Source organism: Danio rerio, chromosome 15 (assembly GCF_052040795.2).
Source record: "Danio rerio strain M-AB ecotype USA chromosome 15, GRCz13ab, whole genome shotgun sequence".
Taxonomy (NCBI): Eukaryota; Metazoa; Chordata; class Actinopteri; order Cypriniformes; family Danionidae; genus Danio; species Danio rerio.
The window spans coordinates 44,050,331-44,071,492 of record NC_141035.1 but is presented as its reverse complement, the minus strand read 5'-3'; the positions used below and the strand labels follow the sequence as shown (position 1 = coordinate 44,071,492).

General features: G+C 36.3%; 1 protein-coding gene and 1 long non-coding RNA gene across 7 annotated transcripts in view; one reads left to right on the top strand and one right to left on the bottom strand.

Moving 5' to 3' along the window:
- Positions 1–21,162, top strand: part of slc36a4 (solute carrier family 36 member 4) — a 64,937-nt gene continuing 43,775 nt past the window's right edge. For 3 of the 4 annotated variants that reach the window (XR_015509919.1, XR_015509920.1, XM_087284741.1), the window contains exons 1-5: positions 1–265; positions 875–1,001; positions 4,206–4,314; positions 7,824–7,914; positions 10,453–10,541. Coding sequence is in view for 2 of the 4 variants with exons in the window: in XM_087284741.1 (XP_087140867.1) it covers positions 980–1,001; positions 4,206–4,314; positions 7,824–7,914; positions 10,453–10,541 (311 nt within the window). In the remaining 2 variants the exon portion in view is untranslated. The remainder of the gene's footprint in view (positions 266–874; positions 1,002–4,205; positions 4,315–7,823; positions 7,915–10,452; positions 10,542–21,162) is intronic. The other variant, XM_087284742.1, reaches the window with a different exon arrangement.
- Positions 13,273–20,063, bottom strand: LOC147840693 (uncharacterized). Of its 3 annotated transcripts, none has more exons than XR_015509997.1 (4): positions 18,897–20,063; positions 17,513–17,642; positions 16,942–17,387; positions 13,273–16,622 (listed from the first exon to the last, which is right to left on the bottom strand). It is a non-coding gene; the product is annotated as an uncharacterized LOC147840693 (long non-coding RNA). The 3 variants fall into 3 exon arrangements; XR_015509998.1 differs by having other exon boundaries at positions 16,942–17,371; XR_015509999.1 differs by lacking the exon at positions 18,897–20,063 and having other exon boundaries at positions 16,942–17,371; positions 17,527–17,553.

Sequence of the window (21,162 nt, the reverse complement as noted above, 5' to 3'; positions counted from 1 at the left end):
GACGTTGAGCGCATAGTTTGTGTGTGAGATCCTGAAACGATGATGATGATGATGTGTGAAGCTCATCTTCGGTGATCCTCGAGAAATCTCCAGCGGAACTCAGCTTCATTCAACGGTTGAATGTTTCCCGGTGGGATGTCAACACGCTGGGCTTGATTATATGGTTTTTCGGGGCGGTTTTCAGAACCAGGACAAGGCCGGTGATGGTCGGGCTTCAAGCCGGAGAGAGAGACCGAGGAGAGGCTGAGATTTCTGCGCTCCTTCGGTAAGTCTTCTGGAAGTACATTACACAAACAGATCGCTTTTTACTGATCATAATACATCACATTTAGATCCAGGTGTTAATTCGTTGATTAGTCTATTTATTATTATACATTGTGATGTATTTCATGAGGTTTATGTCAGGGTTTTGGATTTAAAATGATACTTAAATGTAACAAATAAACTGTAATCAATTGTGATAAAGCTACATTATAACCTTTGGTAAACGTTCATTGTTTACTGTGTGATGTGTAGTCATATGTGTCATAGATCTATATATATATATATATATATATATATATATATATATATATAAGACTACAGATCACATATTAAATATTAAATGTTTACCTTAAGTTACAATGTAGTTTCATTACGCTTGATTACAGTTTATGTTATGTTTTTCATATATATTATATATTTCTGTTATATATATATATATATATATATATATATATATATATATATATATATATATATATATTAGTAGCAACTATTGTTTTTATATTGATTTTTATTTGTAATTTGTTAATATATTTTGCAGCATGGGTTTTCTGTCATGTGTTTACAGTTTGATTTTTGTGTTTATGAATGTGTGTCTTTGTGTTTGCAGTTTAGAGCTGATTCCTGGTGTGCAGACTCATCAGAGTACACGACACACACACCGTAAGATAATCATCTGTTGATAAAACATCCTCCAGATGAGCAGCAGAAGATCATGGCTTCAGCTGAGCAACTAGGTAATGATGATGTTTGTGTTACAGCTCAGGTGACACAAAACTTTACATATTATCAGGTATGGGAAATTAAAAATGTTCAGTTTACTGGAGTAGGCATGAGCCGGTATAAGATTCTGACGGTATGATAACGTTGGATAAAACTATCACGATTTTACAGTATTGTGATTACTGCTCTAAAATATATTCATTTTAAATGTCTGGGTAAAAAAGTAAAACTTGTTCCTCTTTGAACACAACATATTTTATAAAAAAAAACAAAAAAAACATTGAAAATATTTTAAAGCAGTAAACATGTCAGGCTACATAATGAAAATGAATTATTGACTTCTTCTGTCTTCATTAGGTTCAAAAACACAGATTTCTTTACAATTTAAAAGGACATCTTTGGATATCCTTTCTGCTGGAGGTACTGTTATCAAAAAAAATGTAAATAAAAAGTCATACACATACCTTAGGAATGGTATTAGAAAAAAGGTTTGGCGGTTTTAAAACCTTGAATTTACAAAACCACGGTATACTTTGAAAACGGTTATCGTCCCACACCTAATCTGGAGTTTGAGTAAAATGTTAGTGTTCATTTAATTCTACAAGGGTCTGATAACAATTTTTGCAAATTTAAAGAAAATATAATGTCCTATTTTATTTTCAGAAAATGACTATTGGTCATAACAAATGTTTATAAATAGATGTATGTACTATAGCCTTTATATTACCAGGAAAAAAACACATTAAGATTAAAAATATCATTTACAAGAACGTCCTGGCCAAGATTAGGCAGTATAGAGTTCACGTGGGTTTAACAAACATAACAGAGAATATCATTCATCCATCAAAACACGCATCAAATGAAAAACTACACAGAACATCTACAGGCCAATGTTTAAAATTTCACTTTTTTTAAAGTAGCTAGTGAAAGCAACTCTTTAAATATGTATACGTGTATACATAAACAAACACACGCACACAAGTTTTCCAGAAACGTTCTCACAAAATACAACACATTAGGAGAATATAATGTGGCCAATAATTGTCTTTAAAAAAAACCACAAATGACGGCGATGCGGTTGCACAGTAGGTAGTGCTGTCTCCTCACAGCAAGAAGGTCGCTGGTTTGAGCCTCGGCTGGGTCACTTGGCATTTCTGTGTGGAGTTTGCATGTTCTCCCATGGGTTTCCTCCGGGTGCTCCGGTTTCCCCCACAGTCCAAAGACTTGCGGTACAGGTGAATTGGGAAGGCTAAATTGTCTGTGGTGTATGAATGTGATTGAGTGTGTGTGGATGTTTCCCAGAGATAGGTTGCAGCTGGAAGGGCATCCGCTGCGTAAAACATATGCTGGATAAGTTGGCGGTTCATTCTGCTGTGGCGACCCCGGATTAATAAAGGGACTAAGCGGAAAAGAAAATAAATGAAGGAAACACAAATGACCAAAAACATACGTTAGTATTTTAGTTCCCCTTCTTTTCCATTTTAATCCTCAACTCTTTAGCTACCCCAAGAAAAAAAATGTTTGGATTGCATTTTTTAACTCCTAATGTCACTAGTTAACACACTCAAGGCAATTTTTTTTCAACACATCACATAATTTCTAAAATATCAGCCTGTATCCAATAGTAGATATGTTGGTTTATGGTAAAAGTACCAGAATTTAATGCTAAATCACCTTCTTTTTTTGAAGTATGCCATAAAATATTTCAGATTCTCATTTAACATACTCTCTTGTTTTGTTTATTTTTTTCTGTTTTTGTTACAATAAAACCAAAATAAAGAGCAGTAGTTCAACAGGATTATGTTTGTTTGATTTTTTTTTTTAAATAAACATTTTTATTCATTTTTGTAAACCAACAATGCTGTGTGTAAGCCATTATTTAAAACAGTCATTCTTTAAATGACTTTAACAGTCATCATTTAAAACTGTAAAAACATGATTAACCATTTGTGGTAGAGGAGCAGGCAATGGGTTAAAGAGTTTTCAGTATAGAAAAAGTAATTAAAAATAATTGTACAAAACAAACAGAAATAACTTGCATTTACTATAATCTACAAGCCTATATTCATTTATGAAAATCAAGGTCACTTAAAGGGTTAGTTCAACCCAAACTGTCACATCTGCCATTATTTACTCACCCTCCACTTGTTCTAATCCTGTTTGAGTTTCTTTCGTATGTTGAACACACACACAAAAAGATGTTTCATAGAATGCTGGAAACCTGTAACCATCAACTTCCATAGTATTTGTTTTTCCTACTATGTCAAAGGTTATGCAGGTTCTCAGCTTTCTTCAGAATGTCTTACTTAGTATTCGACAAAAGAAACTCCGGTTAGGAACTACTTCAAAGTAAATAAGTCGTGTATGAATGTTAAGTTTTGGATAAACTGTTCCTAAGCTTGTAGTGTGTGTGAAATTCACAATTCAATCAGCTCTTTCTGTGGTTTCTGCTTGGCCTTGTCTTGATAATTTGATAAATGATCTGAAAAAGACTTTCCTCTTGAGGCTCACTGTAGTAGTCCATTTGGGCTGTTCAGGTGTTTCTTATGATCTGAATGAAGCTGCTTTTTTATTTTAAAGGGACAGTTCACCCAAATATGCTAATTCTGCTATGATTTACCCACTTTACTTATTCTAAACGTATTAGAGTTTCCTTCTTCTGTTAAACTCAAAAGAAGATATTTTGAGAAATGCTGGTGCCCATTGACTTCTGTAGTAAATAGGCTGCTTTTTCCCCAAACTTTTTCTGAATTTCTTGTTTTGTGTTTAACAGAAGACGTCCCAGAAATCTTTGAGTCTGTTAATTTACTTGTGTAAATGTATATTTGTTGAGGTTTTTTTTATAATTTCAGCAATATCACTGACTAATGTGCAATTTTTGAATGATTTATGTACAATACAGTTTGCAAAATCATCTTTTAGTAAATATATATTATATAAGAGGCTTGCTTTGTTTACCAAACAAAGAGATCTATTTGTATTTGCATTGTTAACCCTTACTTATTGTTTTTTTATTTTGTGTTTATAATGTCCCTATATTCTGTCTGGTCCTGCTCATATCTCATATAAACCACATGAGGTAGAATAAACAATGTGGTCATTTGATTTTTTTTGGGTGAGCTTTCCTTTTTGAATCAAGTTTCATTTTAAATAGGCCAAAATTGAGTCAGATCAATGCATTTGATTAATCTGTGAATTTTGATTTCGAATCGGATTAGACATGGAGGTGATGACGCCGCTGATGGAGAAAGCAGAAGGTGAAGAAGAGGAGGAGGATGAGAATGTAGATGGTGATGAAGATTCCAAGCATCTTCCTCAAGGCATCACGTAAGTCTCTCCTGTCGTCTGTCACATCACAGATGCTTGTCCTGTTTTAAGTAGGGAAAATGTGCAATATTTCGATAACGGTATTTCTTAAAATATGACCAACTTTTAAAATTAAAATGCAATTCATTTAAATAAAATACATTCGTGCAATTTTAATTAACTTCATAAGCAATTTTTTAAAATATTTCAAAATTGTTCACATTAATCTCAACTGTGTGTGGGTCTCAATATGTATGCAAATATAAATATGAAAAGGTGACAACGCCAATATATATTAATATTTATATATCAGCAGTTTGTACAAAATCTTGTATGTAATCTTCATACTAAAAAAAAAAACAAATAATAGATCATATTTTTCTGCGCTAATTAAATACTAAAAAAATAAACAAAGTCCAGATGCAAACAATTAGACTTTAAAACATCAGGAATGGCTGAAAACCTCAGCGGAAATTCAGATTTTTATTGGCTGTTGTCATTTTCGTTGTTCATTCACCTCATGGCCGTGACATTGCTTTGAAAACAAGTTAAATGCCAGAACGAATGCAAAAATAACCAATTATTACTGTGAAACATAAAAGAAGGTATTTTGAAAAATGCTGAAAACCTGTAACCATTGACTTTCATTGTAGGAAAAACAAATACTATAGAAGTCAATGGTAGCAGGTTTTCAGCATTCTTCGAAATATATATATTTCAAAAGCATGCACATCAATCTCAACTGTGTGTGCGTCTCAATGTACATGAATATATAGAAAAGGCGACAACACCAATCTATATTATTATTCATGTATATCAGCAGTTTGTACAAAATCATTTATGTAATCATCATACTAAAATAAAAGTCCAGCGCAGAGCGCGTTAGTTGTGCGCATCGCTTACACATTGCTTAAAACACACAGCATGTACAGCAATACGCAAATATCTCTACCTATGAAAAAGAATAAAAGGATTTAAATATTACAAAATATTTTATTTTCTAGCCTACTTAAATATAAAAACCACTGCCTCCATGCCTCCTTCAGTTTATTCATAACAATTTACTTTTGTATATATATTTGTATTTATTATATCCATATTTATATTTGTTTTATTAAAAACAAGCTTTTAGACAGGTGCATATGGTTTGGAAATAACTCAGTTGTTTGAGCACACTTCATTATTATTGTTCATTTATTAATTTGCTGAAAATTAGAACTAAATTAAGAAATAGTTTTGAAACAAATATTTGCGCTTAATAAACTAAATTAATTATTCAGGCTAATGGATGTCTGTGCCTACAACACGTTTCCCTATCCACGAGAGTGAAAGTGAAAGTAAACAATGAGGAGGCTCATCTCTCATTCTCGCTCTGCAGATGCTGTTTAACTGTTTTCTCGCTAGTAAAACGCTCATTTTTTTCACTTACGAAGTCTGTCATGTAAATAGCAAATGCACCATGGCGTGACGGAACTGACTCTTAAAGGGAATGGGAGATGAGACTCTGATTGGTTTATTCTCAAAACACACTTATAACTCATTAAGAGAATAACCTCAACCCTGTTAGACCATGCGCCACGGCACAAGGCGGATTTTTCCATTCTTAAAATAGTGAAAGTGGATTCGGACACGCCCTTAATGCTTTTGCGCCGTGCACTATGGCACCTGGATTGTCAAAATAGAGCCTAAAACAGAGACTTTAAAAGACAATGAATGACTAAAAACCTCGGCAGAAATTGAGATATATATTTTTTTTTATTGGCTGTTGTCATTTTCCTCTCTTGTCTCCCAGTTTTAATTTTCAGCTCTAAGTTGACTGAGGCCGCCTCTGATTGGTCAGATTTATATAAACAACATATACATGCAGTGCACTGATGCTTTGCTCTGCTTTGCTTTGAAAATTCTTTTTAAACCAGAAGAATGAATTAAATGCCAGAACGAATGCAATAATCAATCACTCTATAGTAGGGATGTAATGGTATCAGAATTGGCACGATATGGTATTCATTGAATCCTTTACAGGAAAAACAAAACTAATGAAAATACTCCAAAAAAGTGCCATAAGTGTCAATGACATACAAATTAGTCATCTATCTGTAAGCTTTGAAACAGGAACTTAAATTTTTCAATTTTAATAACAAAAAATGATTAAACCATGTAAAAAAATAATGTTTCAATTTAGTATTGTTGAAAACTCATCACATTCAACATTTACTCACTCACTCACTTAGATAGAGATGGGTTTTAGGAAAAATTATCATATAACTATAATCTGGTACAAGCTGGGATCTGTGGCCATGTCCCCTGCAACAGAAAAAAACCCTCTCATTTGGGACTGAGGTTTCTGGGACAGAGAGATATGACTTGGCCAAGGTTGACAGCAGTGGGTAACGTTGTGCATTGTCTTTCCCCCACTTGAGAGGACAAGCCATGAGTGAGATAGAGGTCTCTTTGCGGTACAAGTCAATGTCTGCATCAATCTAACAAGTGTGCTGTGTGCAGTCCCCATGACTGTTATTAGTCGTATTCCCCGACTTGTATTTCACCACAGTCTGGCAGTGCCTGCATACCGTTTTTTTTTTTTTTTTGTCTGTCACCTTTTCTCCTTTCTCGTATCTTTTTAGAGAGAAACCGAAATGCTTCCACACATCCGATTTAAAACCCGCTTTAGGTTCGATCATTTCCAGCTCTTTTTCATCCCTGCTTCTAGCAACACACTCCATTTCCGCATTACTGGATCTGTAGCGACAACAGACCACAAAGGATGATGGCCACGCCTGGGCTGATGGGAAGTGTAGTTTCCGCTACCACCCGTTCGCTTCATTCGCCTGAGCAAATTTTCTCAGAACACCTATAGTTTTATCGAGTCATGCAACTACGGTAATATTGAAAAAAATTACTATTGCGGTATTTACAATACCGTTACATCCCTACTCTATAGTAAAACTAAGGTGTCCAAATAGTGTATTTATCAACGCACCACACATGTATATCTGTCAATATCACAAAAATGTGTTTTAGCGTTTAATGACCATTTCATTTATTGCACTTCTCTGCGTTATTGCATATGCTATTATCACGATAATGATATTTTTCCGATATATTGTGCAACTCTTATTTGCATAAAGTTAATCTGTAAAAAAAACAATTTGAATATATGAACACCATACATTTATAAAGAGATGGTTCACCCAAAAATGACAGTCCTATCACCATTTACTCACCCTTTACTTACTTTCTTCTGTTAAACATAAAAGAAGATATTTTGAAGAATGTTGGGAACCTGTAACCATTGACTTTCATAGTATTTGTTTTTCCTACTATGGAAGACATGGGATACAGATTTTCAGCATTCTTCAAAATATCTTTTTTTGTGCTCAACACAAGAAAGGTTTGGAACTACTTGAAGGAGAGTAAGTATTGAGTAAACTTTAATTTATGGGGTAAACTATCCCTTAAGTTCATGCTGTAATCTTCTGACATCTGAAGTAACATCACTGGTGTGGATTTCTTCTTCTTCTGTGTTTCAGGTTTACTCAAACTCTGCTGCATCTTTTAAAAGGGAACATCGGCACAGGATTGCTCGGGCTTCCTCTAGCAGTGAAGAATGCTGGCATAGTGGTATGTATTAATAAACTAGGTCAAGGTTAACATCAGCATTTTCAATTCAATTCAGCTTTATTTGTATAGCACTTTTACAATATAGATTGCGTCAAAGCAGCTTCACATAGAAGATCATAGTAAATTGGCACATTGTAGTTCAGCTTTTAGTGTTTAAGTTTAGTTCAGTTTAGCTCAGTTCAGTGTGATTTAATAGTCACTACTGAGAGGCACACTTTAAGCTGTATAGAAGTGTCTTGAAAAATATCTAGTCAAATATTATTTACTGTCATCATGACAAATAAAATAAATCAGTTATTAGAAATGAGTTATTATGAGTTATATTTATGTTGAGAAATGTGTTAAAAAAATCTTCTCTTCGTTAAAAAGAAATTGGGCAAAAAATAAACAGGGGGTCTAATAATTCAGGGGGGTTAATAATTCTGACTTCAACTGTATATAGTCACTAATTTACTAATTAAAAATATATATTAAAATATTATTCAATAGTTTCCCAGTCATGGGTTGCAGCTGGAAAGGCATCCTCAGCCCAAAGTATCTAATTTAAAAAAGCCAAAAATACACAGCTCAAAGAAACATTTAAAATAAAACAGACACATATAGTCACTAATTTACTGATTTAAAAAATATTTAGATATTAATAAATAGTTACAGCTCATTTTATATTAAAATAAAGCTAATCCTCTGGTTTGAACGTTAATAAAAAAAACAACAAAGCATGAAAACTGACTCTCAAACTCTAAAAACCTGAAGCGCTTGAGGGGAATGTTAAATGTACAGTATGTGTTGTTTGCTAAAAATGCAATTCCAGCTTTCTTGCCTCATTATTAGTTAGTTTTGCCATCATATCCTGATGCTGACTGTTTAAAGTGAGTTGAAAAACCGGTCAGTCAGGTTTACAGGCTTAAACTGTACAGTATTGAGGCTGTGTTGTGTGCTCAGGGCTAGATTGCTGTTGGTTTGTAATAGCGTTAGTCCACAAACTTTACTGCCATCATAAAGACCTGTACAGTATGAAAGCAAAGTTCACAGTGAGTCAGAAAGAGAGCGATAAGACTTTACAGCTGTGGAAGATGTTAACTTTGGTCATTAAAAAACGATATTTGCTTTTAAAACTGTTTGTTAGTTTTGAGTTGGCATTAAAGGCATACTAACCTAAAAACTGTCCCCTCACAGTAAGAAGGTCGCTAGTTTGAGCACCAGCTGAGTCAGTTGGCATTTCTGTGTGGAGTTTGCATGTTCTCCCCGTGTTGGCATGGGTTTCCTCCGGGTGCTCCAGTTTCCCTCACTGTCCAAAAACATGCAGTATAAGTGAGTGAGTGTGTGAATGCGACAGAGTATGGGTGTTTCCCAGTACTGGGTTGCAGCTGGAAGGGCATTCGCTGTGTACTCTGTAATAGTTGGTGGTTCATTCCACTGTGGCGACGCCTAATAAATAAGGGACTAAGCCGAAGGAAAAGGAATGAATGAATCCTTTATGGGTTCCTTTTTTCCGTTGAATACAAAAGAAGATAATTTGAAGAATGTTTTTCGAAATATCTTCTTTTGTGTTCAATAGATGAAAGAAACAGGTTTGAAACAAGTGGTTGGTGAATAAATAATGACAGAATTTTACTTTGATAATTATAGTGAATGACAGAATTATCTCTTTAAATGAAAATTTAACGGTCTTTTATTCCAAATTGTACTAATAATAATAATAATTTCTTACATTTATATAGCGCTTTTCTGGGCACTCAAAGCGCTTTACACAATGAGGGGAATCTCCTCATCCACCACCAGTGTGCAGCATCCACCTGGATGACTCAACGGCAGCCATTTTTCGCCACACCACACACCAGACAGAGAGGAGACAGAGTGATAATATGCCAATTATGATATGGGGATGGTTAGGAGGCCATGATATACAGAGGCCAGTGAGCAGATTTGGCCAGGATGCCAGGGTTAAACCCCTACTCTTTTTCAAAGGGCATTTTTAACGACCACATGGAGTCGGGACCTCGGTTTAACGTCTCATCCAAAAGACGACGCTCACTAAGCATAGAGGCCCCGTCACTATACTGGGGCATTAGAACCCACACAGACCACAGGTTAAGCGCCCCCTGCAGGCCTCACTAACACCACTTCTGGCAGCAACCTAGCTTTCCCTTGTGGTCTCCCATCCAGGTACTGACCGGGCGCAGCCCTGCTTAGCTTCAGTGGGCGACCAAGTAAGAGTTGCAGAGAGCTAGCTGCCGGCTGAATAATCTGAATAATCAAGTGAAACTGCATCTGAAATATGAAAAATGTAGGACAGGTCTTGATTTTATCATTCAGGAATTGATTGGTTGGTCGTGGTCTGCTATTGGTGGATCTCATGTGATTAACGGGATGATTCCACCATTGTGACATCATATATAAATATAAAATATGTTATAGTAGAGGGAGAGAAAGGTATTTTGATTAAAGAATTAAAATGTGTTTGTGCAAAACTGATAACAGATAGTGTCTTAAAAACACATTTTACTGATCATGATTGTGTTGTTTTTCTTCCTCCAGTTGGGTCCGGTTAGTCTGGTTCTGATGGGTGTAGTGTGTGTCCACTGCATGCACATCCTGGTCAACTGCAGCCATCAGCTGAGTGAGCGGTAAGAATACACCAATCAAAGCCCTCCGCCTCAGTCTGCACAGCCAGTCACAATTCATCCACACCGAGATCATATTTTTAGGGGAGAAAAAAAAAGTGTACTTTTGCCAACTGTTTTCTCCCATTCACTGCGCTCTAAGGCCTCGTTTACTCTTAATACGTTTTAGTTTTAAAACGCATAAGTTCGGCTACGGTTACGCCATCCATCCACACCACGCTGTAGTTTTTGAGTGCAGAAAGCAAAGCATTTTGATAACGCTGGAGAGGCCATTTTCATTTTAAAACGTTGCTGCTCGGTGTCAGTGTGGATGGGGAAAAACGGAGACATCTGAAAACGGAGGCGTGGCTGCAGACATTCGCCTCTCTGATTGGGGCTTTTTACTCAATACTACGTAGACTACATACAATTCAGTCCTGCATCCTCTCCTAGTTCAGACTACGCAAGTTTGATATGGAAAACAGACTCTCGAGGACACGTCGGGTAAATCTTCAAAGGACACTGTACTTTATAACCTCATTCACATCACCCATATTTCACTTTCTTAACAATAAATTGAAAACATGATATGAGGAACTGCAGAATTTTATGTATTTATATTTTATATATTTATCCAAGTAACTTTTTATTGTAATACAAAATACTTTTTTATCATGTAATATCTTATGTATATCCATCTTGCCATGAAATAGACATAAGTTGCTAAAGTGGCAATAAATAAGTAATAAATAAACATGAAGAACTGCTTTTTTCATTTTGGTATTAGCAACTTAACAGACAGCAGAAATGTTGAGGCGTCTTGTGGCTGCATATTTATATGAGCGTCATCTTCACTGTGTGCATAGTTATAACAAAACGAAGCCTATAACATCACTGCCTCCTTTCATTTTCATTTAAATATGAAACATATCCTTTTTTTTTGCTGAATATCAGCTTTAATCTTCAGTAATGGCCATTATAAAAGTATAACGTACAATTAGTTTAAACATTATTGGAAATAAAGGCAAGCAATCAGTCAAATGTGCAGAATCACTTCACTTGGTTACATAAATTAATATATTCACTTATCTTTGCACTCAGCCAAAACGCATTACCTGAGAATAAGTAATAAATTCAAAAGTCCAAAGTGGGGGAATATGTCGTTAGATATACGCCCCTTTCACATAGCAATACCGGTAAATATATGGAAAATTTCCAGAACGACTTTACCGGTAAATTAAAAAAAGTGCTGTTCACACAGGCGAGGACGTTACGGAATTTTTCCTGAAAAGAGCATTCACACATCCATCGCAAAATACCGGTAAATTCTGACATCATTAACCAGAAATGACCTCTAAACGGCTGCGCTTGTATTTGTAAACATTTGACTACATTACAAACTCTGTGGATGGATCAGTGTTGTGAACAACTTCGAATATAAACATACAGAGAAACACTTTCACATGTCGAGATGTACATGATATGTGTGTGTGCTGGTGCTCACGGGCACACGCAAAGCTTGAAGGTAGACAAACAACGGCTTATCATAAGCATCTTATTGCTAATTATTCACATGGTTGGCATTAAGATGAACATATAAACGTTATCTGACTAACATCTAGCAGCTAAATGCGTCTGGAAAAATATTCAAAGGCTTTTATTTTCATAAACCACGCGGACGTGATTGCGTCTGACTGTTCTGATTGGCTAAAGCAGATGTCACATGTCAGCAGATTCTAAACGTGCACGCGCTCTTTCCGGCAATCTTCCTTCTGCATTCACACAGTGCAGCATTCCGGCAAATTACCGGCAATGTTACAACTTCTCTTTCCTGAAAATAGCCGGAATGAATTTACCGGTATTTTCAAAAAGGGCCTGTTCACACATACACACCTTTCCGGAAAATTGCTGGTAATTTTCCGAAAAGGTCACAGGTTTTAGACGCGATATGTGAACAGCCCCATACAGATTTACCCTTAGAGATGCAGTACAAGCACTGATCTAAAATAGATACCTGTTTACAAGCCATGCAGGGCGATTGCAACTTATAACACACAATTAAACCCATATTTTGCAAACTACACAAAACAAGGCAACAGTTTTGATCACACTTGCTTGTTATGATCCGGAGGAAGAAGAAACTGGTCCATTTCAACTGTAAAAGTTACTGACAAAGTCTCTGCTGCACTTCAATAGCAAACGGCCGACGAATCCCGCGCTGCAGCGTAGGCTATTGTATCAAAAATCTAAAAAATGACAGGAACAAGTGCGTCATCTTCGCATCATGATCAGTCCCGTGATCCCCGCACCTCTGCTTGTGTGTGGAGGGAAAATGCGTGCACATTATAACAGAACTGGAGTACATATTTGGTGATGTACCGTACCGTACGCCGATGCGATCAAACAAAAGATCCGAACCCAACTCGATTTGTTTACTGGATTTTGCAAAAGAATCAATAGTTTTAAACATGCTGCGCTTTTAGATTTAAACCTCAGGTGAATGTTTTCATTCATTTAGAGCTGTGTTACACACTGCATGAAGATCGTTTTCAAAAACTCATATTAATCATTACTATTGGAATGTGGAGACTTTCAACCAGCATAACAAAACATGTTTCTGAAGACAATCTTCTGTCCCACTTTATATTAAGTGTCCTTAACTACTATGTACTTACATCATAAAAGAAATACAATGTACTCACTGTGTTTATAATGTATTTGAGAACACTTGTGGTGCTTTTGAGTTGGGATAAGGTAAGGTAAGGTAAGGTAAGGTAAAACTTTATTGTCCCAGTTAGGGAAATTTGTCTTGGGCTCCTGCCCCCAGCCGCAGTCATCACAAACATGGACAAAACAATACAACATACAAAACACAAATAGATAGTTCAATAAAAGTTACAAGCCTCACTCCAACAACACTTAAATAAGCAAACTGAATACTCTTAATCTAATCTAAGCCACTTATTTAATATTATTTAATATTATTTAATAGCTAAATGCTCGTAGGATAAAAATAATTTTTATATCTGTTTAATCTACAGTAAGGTACTCTGAATCTTTTCCCCGAGGGTAACAACTCATATTCCTCATGCAGAACATGTGATACGTCACGAACAATTTGTTTAGCACACCTTAATGCCTCCTGTTCATACATATCCTGCAGTGACGTCAGCTCTGATACACCTATAATTTTCAGGCAGTGTGAATTAAACGAACTACTTTTGATCTCAGCTCCACAGACAAGTTGCCGAACCAAGCTGTAATGCCGTACCTTATCAAACTCTCACACACAGCCTTATAGAACATGATCATACATTCCTGATTCACTCCATAAATTCTTAGACGTCGTAAAAATTCAGTCGTTGCTGAAGCTTACAACAGAGATTATCAACATGTATATGCCATTTTAGTGAGTTATCGAAGAAGACACCAAGACATTTATATGAAGTGACCTGTGTGATGGTTTGAGTTTTGATGGTCACAGGCCTATGATCACCAATTCCTCTAGGGTCAAACACCATCTCTTTTGTCTTACTGACATTCAAATCTAGAAGATTGTCGTCGCACCAACTCGCATGGACAGTTATGGACAGGTTTGGTGGTATGGGTAGGTTGAAGGGTGGGTTAAGGTGTAAGGGATGGTCAACAGTGTATTTACAAATGTAATTACAAAAGTTAAATACAGATGTAATTACATACATGTATTTAATCAAGCATAAGTACACAGTAAATACATGTATTTACACAATAAGTACATTGTAACAAACTATTAATTCCTTTGTAAGTACTTATTAGTTAAAGCCACTTAATATAAAGTGGGACCCAATCTTCTACTGCATTTTTAATACTTAGCACTTTTTAATTTTGGGTGTTACTTTAATGGTTTGTATTTTAAACTTTAAAATGTCATTATTAGCTTTTCATCGTCTTGCAAACCCATTTTGGGAAGCCCTGCAATGACTTGTCTCCCATTCCTTAGTTTCTCTCCCGAAGAACTTTCAGTAATTCTTATCTTCACCAGGTTAATAGACAGAAATAATCCTCAAATTCTCATTGAACCTAAAGCAGGTGTTCATCTAAAGAGCAAGCCGACAGCTGGCCGACATCAGGCCATCATCATCAGCTTGGGTTTTGTGGTTTGTTTCACACCGTCGGTACTACTGAGAGCCTGCTGGGGGGTTTTTGTATGCATGTCGAGTCTCCGTCGCTGAGAGAGATCGCTCTGATTGGCTCGTCCTGTGAACGAGAATAAAAACAAAAGTGATGAAATCGAGCAGAGAATTTTAGACACCACACAGACAGAAGGCTGCTCTAATGTTCTGCCGTATTACCTGATCATTTCAATCTGTGAATATTTTTTTATAATAACACCAGCCATCTGGAATGAGGGTGATGATTCATATTCTGAATAGCAAGCGGCGGCTGCTTTGTTTATGGGTCATACATCTGCACTCCTAGTTTGGGTTTACTGTTTGATTGATGATTATAGTGAAACTAAAACTGGATTGTTGAATCTGATGTCTTCACGTTTTCATGATCTGTCGGATGACAGAAGCGAACAAAAAATGCTGCTAATAAACGCACACAATGTGCTGTAGTATTATTGAAAGTCATGATTGTAATGTTTATATCCATGCTTGATCTCAGACGCTCCAAGACGGTGATTCATCTTTTCCAAAGCATTCAAATATTGATTTATGTGATGCAGCAATGTGTCATATGACTGAACCGTAGCTGTAAATTTCTACTTTCTGAAAAAAAAAATCTAATAACTGTACACTACCTGACAAAAGTCTTGCCGCCTATCCCAAGGTTTAGGAATAGCCCATAATAACTTGACTTCTAGTTGATCATTTGGTATCAGAAGTGGCTTATATGAAAGGCAAAGGCCTCTAGATTACGCTTATTTTACCAAAATAAAATATGATCAGGCCTTGATTTTTAATTATTTAATTAGGACAGTAAGGTCTCACTTTGATTGGACAAAAATCTTGTCACTTAACAGAAATAATGTACAGTATAGAATATAAAGTCATGCTGCACTGGATAAGGAACGAATATTGTGTGTGACTCCATCATGAGCTTGGAGGACTGCATCCATACATCACTGCAATGACTCAAATCACTTATTAATAAAGTCATCTGAAACGGCAAAGAAAGCGTTTCTGCCGGACTCGCAGAGTTCATCAAGATTCTTTGGATTCATCTTCAATGCCTCCTTCCTTTTACCCCAGAAGTGATCAATAATGTGCATGTCTGGTGACTGGGCTGGGCAATCCTGGAGCACCTTGACCTTCTTTGCTTTCAGGAACTTTGATGTGGAGGCTGAAGTATGAGAAGGAGCGCTATCCTACTGTAGAGTTTGCCCTCTCCTGTGGTTTGTAATGTAATGGGCAGCACAAATGTCTTGATACATCAGGCTGTTGATGTTGCCATCCACTCTGCAGATCTCTCGCACGCCCCCTTACTGATTGTAACCGCAAACCATGACTTTTCCTTCACAAAACTTGACTGATTTCTGTGAGAATCTTGGGTCCATGCGAGTTCCAGTAGGTCTTCTGCAGTATTTGGGATGATTGGGATGCAGCTCAACTGATGATTCATCAGAAAATCTACCTCCTGCCACTTTTCCAAATGATCAACTACAAGTCAAGTTATTATTGTTGCTATTACAACTGAGATCAAGACTTGTTTCAGGTAGTGTATGAACTTTTTTTACATTTAAAAAGAATAGTTTATCCAAATGAAAATTCTATAACCATTTACGTATCCTCCACTTGTTCAAAACCTCTTTGAGTTACTTTTTTTCCGTTAAACACAAAGAAAGATACACTGAAGACTTTCTTAGTATTTTTTATTTCTACTATTGATGTCAGTGGCTTTTCCTCCCCAAACGTTTTTTAGAATATCTTGTTTTGTGTTCAACTGATGAAAGAAATATATTAAAGTTTGGAAAGATTAATTTTTGAGTGAACTATCTCTTTAACCCTCTCAAGGCTGGCGTTGCTGATTTGCAACAGTTAAAAGCATGGATTTTTCCTGTTTCTAAAATTTAATTTGAGCCTGAAAGGGTTAACAAGTGAATCGATCCCTGCTGATATTGACCTTATTCTAAAATGCGGAAGTGCGCCTGTTTTCGCGATTGTCTTTGAACTTACGATTCAGCCGCCTATGGGAGAAATGACTAGGAATAATAAACGGCAGAAAACGGTCAAACTACTTGCTCTACAAAAAAAATGTTTGCATGACTATACAGACCAAGTAGGATAATATAATAAGGAAATATCAGTTTGCAACATCAAACAGCGAAACGAGCAGTTTTTAATGTCTAAAAATGAATGGAAGTGAATGAGACCAGAAGTCTCGAGACAAAAAGATTTAAATGGCAGCGCCCACTCGTCGGCGAAGAATAAGGTGAATAGACAGGTTATTCCACAAAATTAAGTTCATATTTAATTCTATAGTGCTTTTACAATGTAGATTGTGTCAAAGCAGCATACCAGAAGTTCTGATAAACTGAAACTGTATCTCTGCAGATTTCAGAGTTGAAGTTCAGTTTAGTTCAGTTCAGTGTGGTTTAATTTTCACAGCTGAAAGGCCAAACACTGAAGAGCAAATCCATCAATGTGCAGCTCCACAAGTCCCACACCAAGCAAGAAAATGGGGACTGTGGCGGTGAACAAACTTCACTAATTGAGAAAAGTGAAGGGAAAAAAAAAACCTTGATAGAAACCAGGCTAAGTTGGGCATGACCATTTCTCCTATGGCCAAACTTCTTGTGCAGAGCGGCAGTCTAGGTGTTGGAGGCTGGAGAACTCTTGATGTCCATTTTGGAGAAGCTTTACCAGCGGGTCCTGGAGGGCCGGTGTCCTGCAGATTTTAGCTTTAACTTGCCTCAACACACCTGAAAGGATGTTTCTAGGAAGCCTAGTAAGAGCTTGATTAGCTAGCCCAGGTGTGTCTGGTTGAGGTTGTAACTAAACTTTGCAGGACACCGGCCCTTCAGGACCGAGTTTGGACATGCCTGATGTAGGAGAAAGAAAAAAAGCGAAAAAAAAAAAGCCATAATATTTTACATTGTGGAACATTTCAGCATGTCAAGCTGGGTAGAGAGTAGTGTAAAGCCTAGTTCACACTAGAGGATTTTAAGCCTGATTTGAGCCCAATTTGGAAGTTAACGAGCTCGCCCACAGATCGGGCTGTGATCGGGAAGAAATCTGCGAGTGCCCCTCTTTATGTGTGAACTACTGAACAACGCATCAACGAGGCTCGCTGACGCGTCGCCGACACCTCGCAGACAGAAATCCAACATTTAGCATGCTAAATATTCCAGAGCAGTCGGCCGACTCAACCCCACGTGTGGTCAGATGTAGTGACGAGCTGCAGCCAATGAGAGAGCATATCAGCATGAGCTGAATGCCTGTGTGTTCAGGAGCTCAGCAGAAACATCTGTGATTGGTCAGAATGATCATCGGTGCACTCGCTTCATTCTGCGTTAACACAAACATGAGAGGAGGCTATATTAACAGTGGAACTAGAATTCTGTAACTATTAGAATTACCATACTGCTCATTCTGACCATTCTCATATAAAACGGCATACTGTCACAACATATTTACATTCAAAGCTATTATTGAGATATTAAAATTAAGCTTTGAATGTCTCGCATCATATTTAATGACACAATTACCCTAAAAATATAATCTTTTTTGGTAATACAGCCTATAAATATGTAGTTAGGATACTAAAACACTTAAACATCTTGGCTTTCATTTTCACTTTCATACAGGAGCTAAAGTATCAGACATGCATGCAGTCATTTTGACCAATATGGTAATTTAAGGCAGAAATGCTCAGTTCTTTACTGTTTTGTAATAAAAGAAAATAACAATGTCAGAAAGAAATACACTGATAGTTAGAAAACGGCAGGGTGTTATTTGTTAGTTTTATTTCAAAGAGTTATACAATTACAAAAATTCAAAACTCTCTGTGTATCTATCCACTGGAACCTTGCAGATGAGGGATTAATCCGCTGATAAATCAGCTGATTTGACGATGTTTTTAAATGCTTTCTCCAAAGCTTGAAAAGCTGTCAGTGATGTAATCAGCACACAAGCAGCCAATAGTGTTCAGCTTTTTCTGATGACTCCTCCCTCAAAATGTCATTGGCTGTGGTTTGGTAGCTTGAATGAGCTGATGGGGAATGAGTTGTTGTCAGATCATGTAGTGTGTGACCCCCCTCTTGTGGATCATTCACAGAGTGTGGCGTAGTGTGAACACCACAGAGATTAAAAGACACAAAGTCAAGTCATGTAGTGTGAACAGCACAGCGATCTGCTGATGTTTAAAATCCTGTAGTGTGAACTAGGCTTAAAATGCTGGTGTAGGTCTAGTAAATTGAAACCGCTTCAGTTCAGTATTAATGTCGCCGTTGAAGGTCAGTTCAGTTTATTTCAGATCAGTCTAATGCTAATGCAGAAGGACAATCCACTGAAGAGCAACTCCACACACTATACCTGCTAGTTGGCCAGTGCTGGATCCTTTGTGGTGTGTTCAATCACAATTATTTAGCCCAGATGCGCATAACATGAAGCGACAACACAGTCGGCTTTCATTTCAAGAGTTCTGTTTGGTTAGTTTAGTGTGTGGGCTTCAAAGGGAAGATTGCACAGTTCAGGTGACCAAATGTGACTTTAGGATGACTTTGGTCCCCTGTTGGATCACAAGTGAAGTTTCCCCCCACTCACACATTTGATCCTGTTGATGACTAAAGCTCAGCTCCCATTCAACAAAGCCAATATTCATGCGGCGTGACTTTGTTTGTGGCACTCGATGACCACCAGCATCAAGCAAGCGTTCCCAATAGGAAAACACATCTCATTAGATATTCAGATAAACACTGTATTGTTTGTGAAACTATTCTCAAAGCTGAGTAGTTGTTACTGAGTGGTTTGAAGCACGCATACATATTCTGTATTCTGAACACAGCACTTGCTAGCGTGTGGACTTTCCTGCAGTCAGGATATCTGTGTATGCGTTCTCGGTGTACAAACGGCTGCTGCTTGCACGCATTCGCTCTTCAAACGCGATCAAAGGCCTATCCCTGGGGTCTGAGAGCAGGAAAGGCAGACCGCTGCATCAGTCATATGTGGGCAGGCTGATTTTACAGTGTGTGCCGGCGTTAGACTGAAGACTTGTCATCCTCATCTTCATCAGTGGGCTGTCATGGGTTTGCCAACGCTACTGCAATTAGCATAAATTATCAACCACAAAGACTGACATAGAGTAGAAGTCAGAATTATTAGCCCCCCTGTATATTTCTGTACAAGTTCTGTTTAACGGAAAGACGTTTTTTTTTTTTTAACACATTTCTAAACATAATACTTTTAATCACTAATTTCTAACAACGGATTTCTTTGCCATAATGACAGTACAGATTACACTTTAGTAGATCTATAATGACAAGGGATCTGTGATATATCCGGTGCCATGTCCTTATTTTTATTGCTATCATTATTGTTAAATATAAGATTTTTTTTATCGGCCACATCCTGAAGGTTGTTATCGCAGAATAAAGCCCAACAGGCTTATCTTTTGGTGCAAGACTAAAGGGCTTTATTCTGCAATAACAACCATCCTAGATGTACTTTATCTTGTTTATTAAATGGCTACTTGCCACAGTACGTAACAATTAGTTTTCTGTGCTGTAATAGTTTATTAATTCTTTAATTAAATGCAAAACTGACAGAAACGAAAACAGCTGATGGAGTATACACTAACCTGCGCATTATTCAATTACAAGATGGCGCCAAGCAGTCAAAAACACAAAGCTGGCAGAAATTAAAACCGCTAATGGAGTATACACTAACCTGAGCATTATTCAGTCACAAGATGGCGCCAAACTGTCAAAAACACAGATTAGCAGGATGGTGAAACTCTTAGTTGAAGATACATGAGACTCCTGCTGCAGAAAACGCCACTAAACCATCACACTTTTGAGTTCAGTCTGTCCCCTTTATATTATATTATATTATATTATATTATATTATATTATATTATATTATATTATATTATATTAATTTAAATTAAATTATATTATATTATATTATATTTTATTTTATTTTATTATATTATATTATATTATATTATATTATATTATATTAATTTAAATTAAATTATATTATATTATATTATATTATATTTAAATTAAATTATATTATATTATATTATATCATGTTATGGGATGTGATGTTTTGTTATATTTTATTATTTTTTATTTTATTATATTTGTTATATTTTTTATTTTATTATATTTGTTATATTTTATTATATTATATTTTTTATATTTTATTTTATATTATATTTTATTTTTTTATATTTAATTTCATTTTATTTCATTTTATTATTAGGACTAAACATTAAGCTGAAGTGCTCATGAGGTTATCAGCCCCGGCAGCACCTCATTTTATAGGTTTTTTTGTCTAGTGGTGTCAGATTTGGCTTTGGGGTCAGTTTTGCGTCTGAAGCTGATTCTAGTCATGAGTAGTCGAGCTTTCTTTCTGTCCTTTTTATTCAAGTGTTTTGAATGCATTTCCCCCTCTAGAATTGTACGAAAGCTGTTTTTATTCTGCCCCCTATTTTGTTC